Consider the following 16,753-nt stretch of genomic DNA (forward strand, 5'->3'; position numbering starts at 1 on the left):
CCCTGTGTTGGTAGAGTGGCTTTGTGTGCTAGGTGTCCTTATAGGCCCCAGTGGCTCAGCCTCCCCAGTTACCTGAGGTGGACACTCTTGGTGCACCCCCTTGTGGGCTTTGTGCACAGTCTTGTTGTAGTTAAGCCTTGATTGTTGTAGGTATCACTGGGAGTAATTTACCTCCAGGCCAATTGGCTGTGAGAATCAACTGTGTCTACACTGGGAGAACTTCTGTGCTGAAGACACCCTTATGAGGCAAGACTTGCTTCAGTGGAGCTTTGGTGCTCACTGAGTCTGCCCCCTGAGTGTGACCCTTATGGATCTGAGGAGTTGTAATTGGATGGTCCCACTCTGACCACTGGGTACACTGGCTCTTGGATCTAAGGAGGTGCTAATTTAGCCTCTGCCTGAGGCTACCCAGCAGGAGCTACGAGGAGATATGCAGATTCCCCTTCCTTGTTTGGGGTTTGGAGGTGCCCAAATGAGACCCAGCTGTGAAGCAATGCAAGCTGCTGTGGGGCCTTGGGCCTTCTCTTGGAAGTTCTGGGTCTGTCTGGCCCAGCTGCAGTTTGTTAGGTAATTTTCAGATTGCAAAGGGCCAGGGCATTCATATGCAAAAGCCTCTGCTGCAGTTTGGGTGGGGCAGGGTCTCAGGGAATCAACAGGGTGGAGCAAGGAGCTATGGCTGATCCTCAGCCCTGCCCTAAGGGGCCCCGGGTCTCAGTGTCCTGGTGGATGCAAGCACCTTTGAGAGAAAGCGGCCCTTGAGTTCCGAGTTCTGCTGGCTGCCAGACGGTCCAGTTTCTCCCCGTATGAATCTAGGTCCCCAGAGACTTACCTGGAACTGGAGTTCAGAGCAGTCGGGGGCTTGTGACTCCCTACCGAGTCAAAAAGACAGCCGCGTCCTCATTTGCCAGCCCTTGCCACGTGTGTCTCCATACCTCTGCACTTCCACACCTCCTCTGAGTCTCAGTGTGCTTTTCTCTTTCTTTCTAGTTGTAGAATTTCCACTCAGCCAGCCTTCCTGTGGTTCTGGATGATGTCCGTTTTGTCTTTTAGTTGTATTTTTGAATTTGTTGTGGAAGGCAGCAATTTCCGGTGTTTACTTATGCTGCCATCTTGGTTTCTCCCCATAAATAGCTTTGTTCATGTTGCTCTATTTGATAAGAAACTTGAAAAGTTATTTGACAAAAAATCCTTGCTGAAGTCACATAATGACCAATTTATAAATCAACAAATCCCTAAAGAGCTAAATCTGCCTTATACGTGGAAAAAATACTAGTAAAAATTCATTAAAAATGCATGAGTAAAGTACTGACTTGTGAAAGTTTAATTTCTACTAATCTTATTCTAATTTATGGAATATTTGTTTATAGAATTTAATATTTGCAAGGAGGACTGCAACAATTACCTAGAGGTATCTGTGCAGACTTTCTTACAATGCAATAATTACTGACTTATCAGGTCTGAAGGCATAGCTGGTAAGAAGTCACCAGATTCTCAAGAGTTCCTACATTTTAAATAGTGACAAATTAATTGTTTTCCAGCCCACCTAAGTGTGGGTGTGTGGGGACGGGGGGGAACTCACTCACAATGTAATCTAAAGTAGATAACCATCTGTGGGGATAAGTATCCAATGATGATCACAAACATAAAAACACAAGCCATTCTCATCCTTTATCACAGTGAACTTGAGGGACTTACTCATCACGAAGAACTGGACTGTACTATGACCTCCTTGAGTGAAAAACCCCTTGGTTTCTCTCTTACTTTTTGTTTCTGTTTAATATGCAAATGTGAGTGTGAGATCTGCAGTGTCTTTGCATACACTAACTTAAAATGTTTATAAGTACAGTTTTCTGAAATGTTTCTATTGAAATAAATTACTTAAAAATAAAAAAGAATTGAAAACTTCCAACGTATTCTTTATAGTAAAAAAGTTATTTTTTTACAAGTGAAATTTTTAAAAGTGCAATATGCCTAAGAAAGTATGTTAGAAATCTTTGAAAGTACAGTTATCCCTATTATTAGCAAAAACACTACTATCCCTATGGCAGCAGCTCATACAAATTACAGCATAGTAACAAGAGAAAAGTTGCTTCAGGAGATTACAAATTCTAATTTAAAGAATGACTCCAAGATGTCAACATGAAAATAACACCAGAGAATAAAATGGGAATGGAGAAATGAAGAGAAATTACCAGAACTGAGAGAAGCTTTAAGAGAATAGATTTGGGAAGTCAAGTAAAATATATGCTATTGATTTTAATGATTTTGATTCCAAATGGATAATATTTTTCTGCCACCATTCCAACTAATAAGAATAGAATAGCTTTTAAAAATAGGAATAATAATCTGAAGAAGAAAAACATGCACACACCGAGGTTGGCATGAAATACCTGGATGCTTTAGAAACTAGACTAAAAAGTGAGCTGCCTACTATGAGATAAGATTCAGCAAGTAAAATAAGCCGAATAAACAGTTTGTTTGTTTTTAACTTTGGCTGGAAGACAATTTTTTAAATGCAAGAAATAATTTAAAATGACTAGAAAAACATTAAGAATTACTAGTGAATTTTAGCTGGATGATTATGAGTTTTATTTTCTCTATAACTTACTCGATTGGCCAAATTAACCTGAGGTAATTTATATCTTGCTTGACAAAAGTAATGTTTATATTAGGTTAGAATTTATAGCAATGGGGACACTGCTTGAACTATATAACATTTTTCTGTCTAATTCTCTATAACATAAATCTGAGCTATTAAAATGCTTCTTAATTTCTTATTTTGAGTTATACCATTTTAAAACTTTCAACAGTTAATAAACCTAAAATCACATGCTAAAACTAAAATAGCAATATGAAATTATATTTTAAATATGCTGTTCAGTTGCTTCTGTGGGATAGAGATTATTCTATAGATATAAGACAAGCACATGTATACTGAGATATTAAATTCTTGAGAAGGAATGATCTTAAAGTTATACTATACCAAAATCAAATGTTTTTAGTATTGTATTCATTTCTTGTTACTACAAAACAGTATTCAATAGACATATGAAATGCAGTGCAAGTCTCAGAATAAAATGGACTTTAATCATCTCCAAATTTCTTAGAGTACTAAGAATGATATGTAGCTACATATTTCAATATGTGTGTTTAAATGGTTGGAGATAATAGAAATAAAAAACAAAGTAACAATAATATTTGAGCTTTAGCAATGATATTTCTTTGATAGAGTTAAAATTTATTATCCTACAGGAACTACTTTCAGAGGAAATCATTATACTGGCCTGAGAATTTAGGTATGTTTCAGTTGTACCAAATGATCACAGCTCTTAAAACTGTCCATGCCAAAAGTTCCTCTATATTTAAGGATATGAAAGTAAAATCCATAAAATTCATCTGAATTTTATTCACACAGACAATAAATTAAACCACTTTCATACTCAGGTAAATGGACTGATTGCCTAGTCTTCAGATTGGGTTTCATAATTCAGATCTACTTTTATTTAAAGAAAAGAAACAAAGTACAAAAAACTGAATATAGAAGCCTACTTCATTTCATTAAGTAAGGTATTATAAAAATTCAATAATAGCATAACTGATATCTGAGAATGCATAATGAACAGGCTGTAGGACAGCTATTTTAAAATATAATAATAGAATCTCAGAGAAATTCCTGTCAAAATAAAAGAGAAAAAAATAGGACATGCAATGAGAACTAGAAATAAAAGACGGTTAAATCCAATAGGCAAATCAATGATTAGGGAGCAGAGTGGCACCAAAAATAATAAAACTGCCTACCACATTGCAAATATAACTGAACAGAAAATTGCTCGAGGTGATTATCAAAAGTTACAGTAATCAATGGGAACACCAGTAAAGGGCATTAATTAGAGCTCCGTGGTGTCCTAGATTGATAATGTGACTGTCCAGAAAGGCACAGGCAAGAGCTTTCATTGCCGAGTAAATACTGGGTGCTCCGATGATAAATGACATGGTAACAGCCATTGCCATAGTCAGGAAAGAGAAAACAGAAGGCCGCTTGTCCCTACAGTCTCACAGAGCCCATCAGAAGGAAAGTGATCTAAAGGTAGATATAAGGACAGAGTAAAAGGAACCTGTGCTTTGGGACAATTTTTAATGATTACGGGAAGCCAAGCTCATCCTAGAAGTCTATAATAGACACACAAAAATAACAATGGTTTCCGGAATGAATTGGATCCACACACACACACACATACCGTCCCCCCCAACCCCCCCACCCCACCCCCCACACACACACACAGACACACAGTGTACTTTTCAGAGATAGATTTAGCCTTTTAAAATAATCTTGGTTGACTGTGCCCACATAGTCCACAGTTCATCAGGCTGGATGGAAATGAGACAACTACGTCGACAATGCTGCCAAACAGATGTCAAGGACAATGTTTTTGTTCACTGCAGTGGAAGGTAGCGGAATAGAAATATCCCCACTGAACACCTAGTAATCTACTCATTTCATGATAGTATATTAGCCATTTCATAATGCTTTCATGACTAAAATGACTAGAATAGATTTCATGACATAATGTAAAAAAAAAATAAATAGTTGTTTTGGTTCAGTATCCTGCCTAGAACTCAAAAGAGAACATGGTGATTTGTGGTTTCCATTTCAGCTTAGAAGGGGTCTCTACAGTCCTCATAACAACAAAAAGGCCAAACAAACTGAAAATCAACAGTTTTTTTTTAGATCCCTCAGAAAATTTAATCACAGGGAAGATGGGTGCCCTCAAAATTATAGAGACAAACAGGTGGATGCAGAGGATCCCAAAAGCCTGGAGGAGCCCCCAGGAGAAGAAATGTTAAGAGATCTCTGGCCTGTGTGGCTAAGTTGGTTACACATCTTCCCATGAAACAAAAGATCACTGGTTTGATCCTGGTGAGGGCACATTCCTGGGTTGCAGACTTGATCCCCAGTAGAAGGGGCGGGGTACAGGAGGCAGTTGATCCCGGCCATTCATGTCTCTTTCTCTCTATCTCTCTCCTACCTTCCTCTCTCTAAAGTCAATAAAAACATTAAAAAAAGAAATATTAAGAGAAATTCTTTGGAAAAAAGAAAATAATACATATAAGTGAGAAACTTAGGTTCACATAAATAGAGAAGGCCTGTTGGAGGAGGAATAAAGAAGGTAAAATAAAATATTTTATTTTTATTCATAATTGATCTAATAGTTAATAATTTGTTCAAAATTATAATAACAATGTATTCAATGATTCAAATGTAGGTAAGTGAAACTAATACCAGCAATGTTATCAGGGATGGGAGAAAGGGACTAGGAATACTCTGCCCTCAGGTACTTGCAGTTCCGGTAAAGTGCTATTGTGTTATCTGAAAGTGGACTAAATTATCCGTAAATTTACAGTGTAAACTCTAAGGCAACTGCTATTGATATGTTAAAAGAGGAGACAAAATGACATAATATAAAATGTCCAATTAAAAACAGACAGATGAAAATCAGAAGAAGTCAATAAGTGAAACAAAGGACAGCACCATTAAGGCAATGAATGGAAAACTATAATAAATGTGGTAGATGTTAATCCAATTATATCAATAACCATTTTAAACGTCATTGATATAAATATATCAATTAAGGGACTAAAACTGTCAAAATGAATAAACTAACAAGATCAAAATTTATGTCATCTACAAGAAACTCACACTAAATAGAAAGACACAAATAGATTAAAGAGTAAAGGGATGGACAATGGGGGGGGGGGGGAGACATGGACTACTTTCAACAATAAAGAATCTAAAAAATAAAATAAAAATAAATAAATAAATACACACAAAAAATAAAGGGATAGAAAAAGATATACCATGATAACAGTAATCAGAAAAAGATGGAGTAATTGTAATAATTCCACACAAAGCAGAATTTACAGCAAGGAACATTATCAGGCATAAAAATTGGCATTCCATAACAATAAAAAGGTCAATACTCCCAAAAGACATAGCAATCCTGGAATATGTATATGCCCAACAACATAAAAAACTGCAAAGAAGCATAGATGATTCTACTATTATAGTTGAAGACTTCAACATTCCTCTATTAGAAGTGGACAGATCTAACCGGCAGAAAATCAGTAAGGACATAGTTGAACTAAACAGCACCATTAATCATCTGAATATAATCGACATTTATAGACTACTTCATCCAACAAAGTAGAATGCACATTCTCTCAGGCTTACACAGAACATTCACCAAGACTGACCACATTTTGGGTTATAAAACACACCTGAACGAATCTAAAAGTATAGAAATCATACAAAGTATGCTCTCAGAGCACAACGAAATTAAACTACAAAAAATAATAGAAAGATGGCTGGAGAACCATGGTGTTTAAACAACACACTTCAAAATACTACATGGGCCAGAGTTAAAAAAAATCAAGAGAAATTAAACAATATTTTGAACTAAACCAACATTAAAGTAGTAGGGTGCAATGAAAGCAGTGCTAAGAGGAAAATTTGTGGCACTGAATTTCATGTTAGAAAAGAATAAATATCTAAAGTTAATCATCTAAACTCCTACATTAGTAAACTGCAAAAAGAACAGCAAATTCAATCCAAAGTAAGTAGAATTAAATAATAAAAACTAGAGCTGAAATCTATATAATTAGAAACAGAAAATAAATAGAAAAAAATAACTAAAATCAAAAATTGGTTCTTTGAAAAGTTCAATAAAATTGATAAATCTCTGGGTAGGTTAACTAAGATAATAAAGAGAAATTACTAATTTCAGTAATTACTAATATCAGTAATTAAAGAGGGGTCATCACTAATGATCTCATGGACATTATAAACATTCAAAAACATAAGTCTATGACCACAAATTTGATAACTTAGGTGAATGAATTAATTCCTTAAACAACACACACAGCTAAAACTCACACAGGGAGAAATTTATAATCTGAATAGATCTATATCTATTTTTAAATATGTATGCTATTGATTTTTAGCGAGAAAGAAAAAATAATGATCAGCTGCCTCCTGCACGACCCATACTAGGGATCAAGCCAGGAACCCAGGCATGTGCTCTGACCAGAATCGAACAGGTGACCTTTTCATGCATGGGACAATCCTTAATTACTGAGCCACACATGCCAGGGCAGGCAGATATATAGCTATTAAAGTAATTGAATCAATAATTAATAACCTGTCAAAACATAAAACACCAGGACCAGATGGGTTCACTGTCAAATTCCATCAAACATTCAAGGAAAAAAATATAAAGCAATTCTCTATAATTTATTTTGGAAAAACAAAGCAGAGGACATATGTCTCAATTCATTCTATGAGGCCAGCATTACCCTAATACCAATACTGAAGAAAGCCATTACAAGAAAGGAAAATTAAGACTGATATCTGTCATGAGTATGTATGTAAAAAGGGTCAACAAAATATTAGCAAATAATATCCAACAATACATTACAAATATAATACACCTCAAGCGAGGGTGATTTATTTCAGGTGTGCAAAGCTTGTTCAACATTCAAAAATCAATAATGTAATCAAGAATATTAATAGCCCACCCAGCATGGCTCAGTGGTTGAGTATCAACCTATGAACCAGGAGGTTACTATTCGAGTCTCGGTCAGGGCACATGCCTGGTCTGCAGGCTCGATTGCCGGTGTGGGGCATTCAGAAGGCAGCCAATCAATGATTCTCTCTTATCCTTGATGTTTCTATCTCTCTCTCCCTCTCCCTTCCTTTCTGAAATCAATAAAAATACATTTTTTAAAAGAACATTAATAAATACTATCTATATATGGAGAAAAAAAGCATTTGACAAAGCCTAAGACCTACGCATGATAAAAATTCTCAGCAAACTAGGAATAGAGGGTGATTTCTTAAATGGATAAAGAACATCTATAAAAACCCTACAGATCACATTATATTTAGTGGTGGGAAACCAGAGGCTTTCCTGCTAAGATCAGGAACAAGGCACGGATGTTCCTTCTTACCACTCCTATTTTAGATCATAATAGAAGTCCTAGATAATGCAATAAAACAGGAATAGGAAATAAAAGGTATATAGACAGAAAAGAAAGAAATATTTGCAAATGATATAGTTATCTATACAGACAATTCCAAACAATCAACAATAATAACAACAAAAAGCCTCTTGAAACTAATAAGCAATTATAACAAAGTTATGGGATACAAGATTAACATACAAAAGACAATTGCTATCTTGTGTACCAACAATGAAAACATAGAATTTGAAATTAAAAACACAATACATTTGTATTAACACCAAAAATATGTGAAATACTTAAGTGTCAATCTAATAAAATATGTACAAGGTCTATATGAGAAAAAGTACGAAACTCTGGTGAAAGAAATCAAAGAAAATTTAAATAAATGGAGAGATAACCCATGTAAATAAATAGGAAGATTACATATTATCAAGATGTTAGTTCTTCCCAAATTAATCTATACAAGAAAATTATGAACAAATGTGTGGTTGTGTGGTTATGGACCAAATGCTTCTAAAATGTATATGAGAAGACAAAAGATCCAGAAGAGTCAATCAACACAAAACTAATTCAGGACTACCCAACCTCAGGACGTACAATAAATCTTTAGTATTAAAGACAGTGTGTTATTCGCAAGGAATATGTAAAGGGATCAGTGCAATAAAGACAGCTCAGAAATAAATACACACAAATAGAGGCAACTGATCTTTGGCAAAGGAACAAGGCAATGCAGTGGAGAAAGAATAATCTTTTTAAAAAATATATATTTTATTGATTTTTTACAGAGAGAAAGGGAGAGGGATAGAGAGCCAGAAATATCAATGAGAGAGAAACATTGATCAGCTGCCTCCTACACACTCCCTACTGGGGATGTGCCCGCAACCAAGGTACATGCCCTTGACCAGAATCGAACCCGGGACCCTTGAGTTCGCAGGCTGAGCCAAACCGGTTAGGGCAAGGATAATCTTTTTAATACATGGTGATAGAACAACCAAAAAAAATAGTAAATCAAGACACAGACCTTACACCTATCACAAAAATTTAACTCAAAATAGATCATAAACCTAAATGTAAAATGCAAAACTATAAAACTTGTAGAAGATAACATTAGAAAAAAAAAGTTGACCTTGGGTTTGGTGATTTTTTATTTATTTATATTTTAGAGTTAATACCAAGGAATGATCCATAACAGAAATAATGATAAACTGAACTTCATTGAGGTAAAAAACAAACTAACAAAAAACTTCTTTGTGAAAGACATTGTTAAGAGAATAAGAAGACAGGTCACAAACTGTACTATAATTGACTTTTAGAGAGAGGAAAGGAGAGGGAAAGAGAGAAGCATCAATATGAGAACAAACATTCATCAGTTGCATTCTGCATGCCCCCTACTGGGAATCAAGCCTGAAACCTGGGCATGTGCCCTGATCAGGACTCAAACTTGCAACCTTTACATGCATGGGATGATGCCTAACCAACTGAGCCACACTGGCCAGGGCTGAAAGATATTTTTGAAAGACACATCTAATAAAACAGAAAATAAAACAATTCTTAAAACTCAACCAAAAGAAAAAAACCTACAAATCAATAAATAGATAAGAGATCTAAACAGACATCTCACCAAAGAAGATACACAGATGGCAAATAAGCATATGAAAAGATGCTCCACATCATATATCATTAGGGAATGGAAAATTAAAGGAAGATACCATTATATACCTATTAAAATGACTAAAACCCAAAGCACTGAGAACACCAAGTCCTGCCAGTACGTGAAACAGTTGGATTCTCATTCATTGTTATTGGGGATAAAAAAATTTTACAGCCATTTTGACAGACATTTCGGAAATTTTGTAGAAACTACACATACTCTTACTATAATACCCATGAATTGTGTTCATTGACATTTACCCATATGCACTGAAAACACATGGCCACATAAAAATCTCACATGATGTTTATAGCAGTTTTATACATAAGTGCAGAAACTTGGAAGCAACTGATATGTCCTTCAATAGGTGAATGGATAAAAAAGTGTGGTACACTCGGCCAACGGAATACTCAGTGATAAAAACAACTGAGCCATCAAGCCATGAATAGACATGGAGGACCCTTAACTGTGTATTGCCAAGTGAACAAAGCTAAACAGAACGGGCCACACAGCACATCAGTCCAACACTATGCCATTCTGGGAAAAGGCAAAATATGGAGACAGTAAGAGATCATTGGTTAGCCGGGGTTCAAGGAGAAGAAGCATTAGATCATCAGATGGATTACAGATTTTTAGGGAAGTGAAACTATTTTCTATGATATAGCAATGATGGATGTATGTCATTAGACATTGGTACAAGTCCGTAGAACTCTAATGTACTCTTGCTATAGTAATCCTATCTAATAAAAGAGAAACATGGTAATTGGCATATGACCGCTACCCTACCCATTGGCTAATTAGGGCAATATGCAAATTAACTTCCAGCCAAGATGGCGGCCGGCAGCCAGGCAGCTTGAAACTAACATGAGGCTTGCTTGCTTCAGTGACAGAGGACTCCAATGTTCCCCGCCTGCCACTGCAGGCCTCTGAGCTTCAACTCTAAGCAACTATGTAACAAATATAGAAGCTAAACAAAACCCCAGAAACCTGCCTTAGTCCGCCAGGCTTCAGCCAGGAGGATCACAACATTATAAGGAAAGGCCAGAAACCTACTTTCAGCAGCGGAGGCCTCAGAGCTGGAGCCAAGCTTCAAAGCTAAAGCTGGCCCAGAATAAAAAAAAAGAAAAAGAAAAAAAGGAGCGGTTGGGAGCTTTAGTCACCCCCAGCCTGAAAACAGCCCTCAGCCCCTCACCCAGACTGGCCAGGCACCCCAATGGGGACCCCCACCCTGATCCAGGACACCCTTTAGGGCAAACCAGCCAGCACCCACCCGTGCACCAGGCCTCTATCCTATATAGTAAAAGGGTAATATGCCTCCCAGCACCGGGATCAGCGGAGCCTCGAGGCCTCCCAGCACCGGGATCAGCATGACAGGGGGCAGCGCCCAAACCCCCTGATCAGCCCTGCTCTGTGCCTGATAGGGGGGAGCTCCCCAAACCCCTGACCGCCCTGCAGCTCTGTGTATGACAGGGTGCGGGGCCCCAACCCCCTGATCGGCCCTGCTCTGTGTGTGACAGGGTGCGGCGCCCCAATCCCTCCCTCCCCCCATGGGCCCTGCTCTGTGTGTGACGGGGTAGAGTCATAACCTCCCAATCGGCCTTGCCCTGAGTGTGAGAGTGGCGGCGCCCCAACCCCCTGATCGGCCCTGCTCTGTGGGTGACAGGGGGCAGCGCCCCAACCTCCTGATTGGCCCTGCTCTGTGCATGACAGGGTACAGAGCCCCAACCCCCCTGATGGGCCCTGCTCTGTGAGTGACAGGGGGCAGTGCCCCAAACCCCTGATTGGCCCTGCTCTGTGCATGACAGGGGGTGGCACCGCAACCTCCCCATCGACCCTGCCTTGAGTGTGACAGGGGACGGTGCCCCAACCCCCCAATAGGCCCTACCCTGAGCGTGACTGAGGGTGGCATTGCAACCTCACAATCTTCCCTGCTCTGTGCATGACAGGAGGCGGTGCCCCAACTCCCCAATCGGCCCTGCTCTGAGCCCGACCAGGGGCTGCACCTAGGGATTGGGCCTGCCCTCTGCCACCCGGGAGCAGGCCTAAGCCAACAGGCCGTTATCTCCCAAGGGGTCCCAGACTGCGAGAGGGCACAGGCCGGGCTGAGGGACTCCCCCTTCCCCCCCGAGTGCACAAATTTTTGTGCACCGGGCCTCTAGTATATCAATATTGCCTCATCCATTTTAACAAATATACTACACAATGCAAGATATGTGTGTGAAACAGTGTATGTGTGGAAGGGGGGTGATGACAAGGCATATGAGAACTCTGTATTTTCCACTCAAATCCTCTGTAAATATAAAACTGAAACTTCTCTAAAAATAAAATCTATTAATATTTTTAAAGAACTTGGTAAAAACAAGCAAACTAAAGATGAAAACATTCTATGTAATAATCCAATGTGGAATATTAAGAAAACAATGTTATTACAGAATTCCACATTCATATTCAAATAATAATCACCCAAATCATCTACTTAATCTTTTGGGCTTCACAGGGGGAAGCAATAGTAAAAGGCAGAAAATCACTCTTCAATGGACTTGCAAACTGTATACAGCATAAATCAGAATGAAGCACCCAAGATAAAATATGCTCATTTTTAAAGTCAAATTAAAAAAATCATCATATTTCTTTGTTCTTGAATAGCAGAGGTAGCCTTCTGAACCTCTCCCAGCCAGCTGTGGATCCCCCAGAAAACAGTAACTGATGATAATGATTAATTTTAAAGATGAGTGTTTCATTGTTTGGTAATTTAAATACTATTGAAAAGCATCTTAATTTGGAAGAAACTTGGCAATATACCGATGTTTCCATTTAAGGCCTTCTGGGGGAAAATTAAACAAATATTACTTTAACATAGTTCCCTGGGTTTAATGTCATGATGTTTTATACTACAATTTAAAATAAAACAATTACACATAATCTTGAAACCTAGATAATGGCTTTTAAGTTTTAGTTCATACCCTGTAGAGGTTGTAATTCTAATTATTTGCTGTTCAAGTTAATATTTTTATCATATCAACACCAGAAAAAGCACTCTTAGATTAACATATTAATATTAGTTCTATTATAAAAAAATCTACATCTCAAATGTAAAAAAAAAATCTTTCTTAATCATGAAAATAAAACTAAAGCAAGAATAAAAGAAGTTTAAGAAAAAAATTATAAAAAATGATTATTTAAATGACTTCTATCACCAATTTGAGTGAACTTGAATATTTATAATCTTTTATTATTATAGTGATAAAAGACTTGTTTAATTGGTTGATATTTGATAAAGTGTGGAAATATACGCCACCCGATATAGTTTCACTACCAATTATGCAAGAATTCAGAGCATTGCCTGGGCTACACTCTGGTATTCTTAGCATTAAAATTGAAGACTTCTCAAATAAAACTTCTAAACACCCAAATCCCAAACCTGCTTACAACTGTCCTTTTGCAAAAAATCGGAAAGAAACCTTATAAAATTACACTGTCCGGTATTTAGGTGAGTCAAAAATATGAACACGGAAGGCCTCCTACCTGATCATGGCATTTTTCCCATCACTCCTGGTACACCACACCTGCCGGGTTTGGTAACCTGTCTCTACGTCCCAGGGCTTGGCATGGTGATGTGGCTTGTAACTTGGGTATCTCAAGGTGACTTGCTCCTTTGAATCAGAGCTAAAATCCACAACAGTCCTTCCGGTGAGGTCCATGTCCTTCAGCTGAGGCAGTCTACATTTACTCCACGGGCCAACTTTAAGGCTAAAAGTATATTCCTCTTCTCCGAGAGGACAGGAAATGGGGGCGTCACAGATTCTTGTCTCCGTCAGATTGGGACAGTGGGACCCTCCATAGAGAGGGGGAGCGATGGCCACGCGAGTCCGGTGCTGCAGTCGCTTCCCGCATCCCTTGCTACACTTGGACCATTGTGAGAACTCGGATACAACACAATCCCGCGGGCAAGGAATGAGGCAAGCTTGCTCTGTGGGGGGCTGAGGGGCAAAGTGCTCACATATTTCGCTGGCGACCATGGTCCTGTTCAACTTTTGAACACAGCGCACAGTCCGGTGCTGCAGCCCATGCTGGGCCGTCACGCACTCGGAGGTCCGAGGCTTGGCCTGGCCCAGGACGGGGGGAGCAAGCACACAGTGGTGCCAGTCAGAGACCTCCCACTGGAAGAGGTCGCTGTGCCAGTCGCAGACACGGAAGCAGCTTCTCTCCTTTGGAGGTCTGTGGTTCTCATCACAGCTGGACAGGTGGCTTGTCCAACCTTCAAAGTGGAAGCACCACAGCGCCCGAGTCTGGACTCCTCCAGGCCCACAGTCTCCTGTACACCGTCCCCAGGGGCCTACAGGCAGAAAAACAAGGTGTCAGTTACTCAGAGGCTCCATGGCACCATCTACACAAAAACAGGGCAATCTGCATACTTTTCCTACAGCTGATGTGAAATTGCAAATCTTGGTGGACAATATAATTTAGTGATTCAGAAGGTGATTCTCCATAAGTTGGCCTTTATGTAGTCCCATTTCCTCTCTTACTAGCAATAGAAACTTGGACAAATTACTTCACATTTCTAATCCTTGTCTGGCTGGAGAGGCTCAGTAAGTCGAGTGTCGTCCTGTGCACTGAAAGATTGTGGGTTCAATTCCTAGTCAGGGCACATACCTGAGTTGCAGATTCGATCACCAGTCCAGGAATGTATAGAAGGCAACTGAATGTTTCTCTCTCATATTGATGTTTCTCTCTCATAATCTCTCTCTCTCTCTCTCTCTCTCTCTCTCTCTCTCTCTCTCTCTTCCTCCCCCCTCCCTCTTTGCCTCCCTCCCTTGCTGTCTCTAAGCATGTCCTTGATTGAGGATTAAAAAAAAAATTCTTATGGAAAACAGTATGGAGTTTCCTCAAAAAATTAAATATGGAACTGCCATTTGACCCAGTGATCCCATTTCTAGAAAAGTATCCTAAGAAAACAGAAACTACAATCAGAAAGAATATATGCACCCCTATGTTCATAGCAGCACAATTTACAATAGCTAAGATCTGGAGACATCCCAAGTGCCCATCAGTAGATGAGTGGATAAAAAAGCTGTGGTACATTTTCACAATGGAATACTATGCAGCTGTAAAAAAAAGAAGTAACTATTACTATTTGCAACAGCATGGAGAGACCTGGAGAATATTATGCTAAGCAAAATAAGCCAGTCAGAGAAAGACAAGTATCATATGATCTCACTCATATGTGGAATATAATGAACAAAATAAACTAATGAACAAAATAGATCCAGAGACAGAGAAGCATAGAACAGACTGTCAAATCTCAGAGGGGACATGGGGGAGGGTGGGTAGGTGGAAAGAGATCAACCAAAGAACTCATATGAATATATGCATAAGCCCTGGAACACAGACAAAAGGGTGATGAAAGCCCTAACCAGTTTGGCTCAGTGGATAGAGCATCAGCCTGCAGACTCAAGGGTCCCGGGTTCTATTCCGGTCAAGGGCATGTACCTTGGTTGCGGGCACATCCCCAGTGGGGGGTGTGCAGGAGGCAGCTGATCGTTGTTTCTCTCTCATCAATGTTTCTAACTCTCTATCCCTCTCCCTTCCTCTCTGTAAAAAAATCAATAAAATATATTTTTTTAAAAAAAAGGGTGATGAAAGCCTGGGGCGGCCAGGTGGGGGCTGGGGGGTGGGGGAGGGTAGAGAAACAGGATAGAAGAGGTCAATGAGGAAAAAGGGGGACATATATAATACTTTCAACAACAACAACAACAACAACAACAAAACAATAAATGTCTAAGCCTTAGTTTCCTTAACTACATAGGAAGAAGATAAAAAAAGCACTGACTTATAGAGCTGTTCTGAGGATCAATGATATAATGTGGTGCCAAGTAGACAATAATTAAAAAAAAGATTAGAATCATTGTAATTATTATGTTCCAAAGCCTATATATCTAATTCATTATTAATACTTTCCAGTTGGGCAATGTTTCATCTAAAAGAAAAGCCCTAGATCCAAGTTTTAATAAAGTAGGATTTATCATGTTTTCAATCCTTTGGCTCATATCCTAAATAGCTCAAAAGAGAAATATGTTATTAAAAAATAACCTGCCAAATTATCCTAAATATATTTTCATTTTCTAAATAGTTGTCCTCAATTTTGGTTTTTGCTTGCAGAATAAATTACATAAAAAAGAAAAAAAATATGATATAGGGGATAAAAGGTCATAAAAGAATAATTAGTGCTGAATTGCCTTTGGAAACCCTGCTCCTACAGTCCTTGAAATATATCCCTTTTGATTTCTGATAGGTATTGACTCCAGGTAAAGTTTCCCACATTGCCTTGTCATATGCCAAATCTTTAAATTAATGAATTAGTTTTTGTGGGAAAGAGTCCAAGAAATGAGCAGATGAAAGACCTGCCAGTTGATGCTTCTCACATTTTTTTTTGGTGACATACCAGCTGGCTTGTCCAGAAGGCTAATTATATATCTTTTCACAAGGACTCCAAGTGACCCCATTTTGTGTCAATAGAAAAACATAAAACATTTCTCCCTTTCACTTAAATGTGTAATATGAACCTGGAAAATGTTTATCAGCTGAACCATGTAATTTATACCCCCATGCTAGGGTTGTGATAATCCTAAAAGCAATTCACACCCTGAGAAATGTTTTAATTTATACAAGTGAGAGGAAGAAGGTATAGTCTTTCCCCAAATCGGATACCGCACCCAAAATGCCACTTAATTACTTCATGGAACATACTCCGTGCACATGTATTGCATGTCTAGGAATAGTACGTGTGTGCACAGTCAGATGCACTTAGCAGCCCCGGAGACGGGTCTTTGCGACTGGGGCCACATGCCACATGAGGGTCTCACTTGAGTGGACAATGGTTTGGGTTCTAATACACACAGTCATCCCAGTTCTTCCTCACAGCCCCGCTCTGGGTATGTAAGCCTAGGCAATCCCCTGTGAAGCCAGAGTTCCAGTGATTCCTTACTTTGTGAGAGGGATGAACATAGAAAATACACCCTCTTCTTTTAGTACCTCCACGCTAGTCTCTTACAGAAATGGACAGAGGAGTTTCACTAGAGTGAA

General features: G+C 38.8%; 1 protein-coding gene across 1 annotated transcript in view; it reads right to left on the reverse strand.

The window, feature by feature from the left end:
• Positions 1-16,173, reverse strand: part of LOC308522507 (proton-coupled zinc antiporter SLC30A1-like) — a gene marked incomplete at both ends in the record, with an annotated part of 33,564 nt that extends 17,391 nt beyond the window's left edge. The window contains 2 exon segments of the mRNA XM_081095979.1: positions 13,196-14,006; positions 16,113-16,173. Coding sequence (XP_080952105.1) covers positions 13,196-14,006; positions 16,113-16,173 — 872 coding nt within the window.
• Between the last annotated feature and the right edge of the window lie 580 nt (positions 16,174-16,753).

This window comes from Myotis nattereri (genome assembly GCF_964212035.1).
Source record: "Myotis nattereri genome assembly, chromosome: 7".
Lineage (NCBI taxonomy): Eukaryota > Metazoa > Chordata > Mammalia > Chiroptera > Vespertilionidae > Myotis > Myotis nattereri.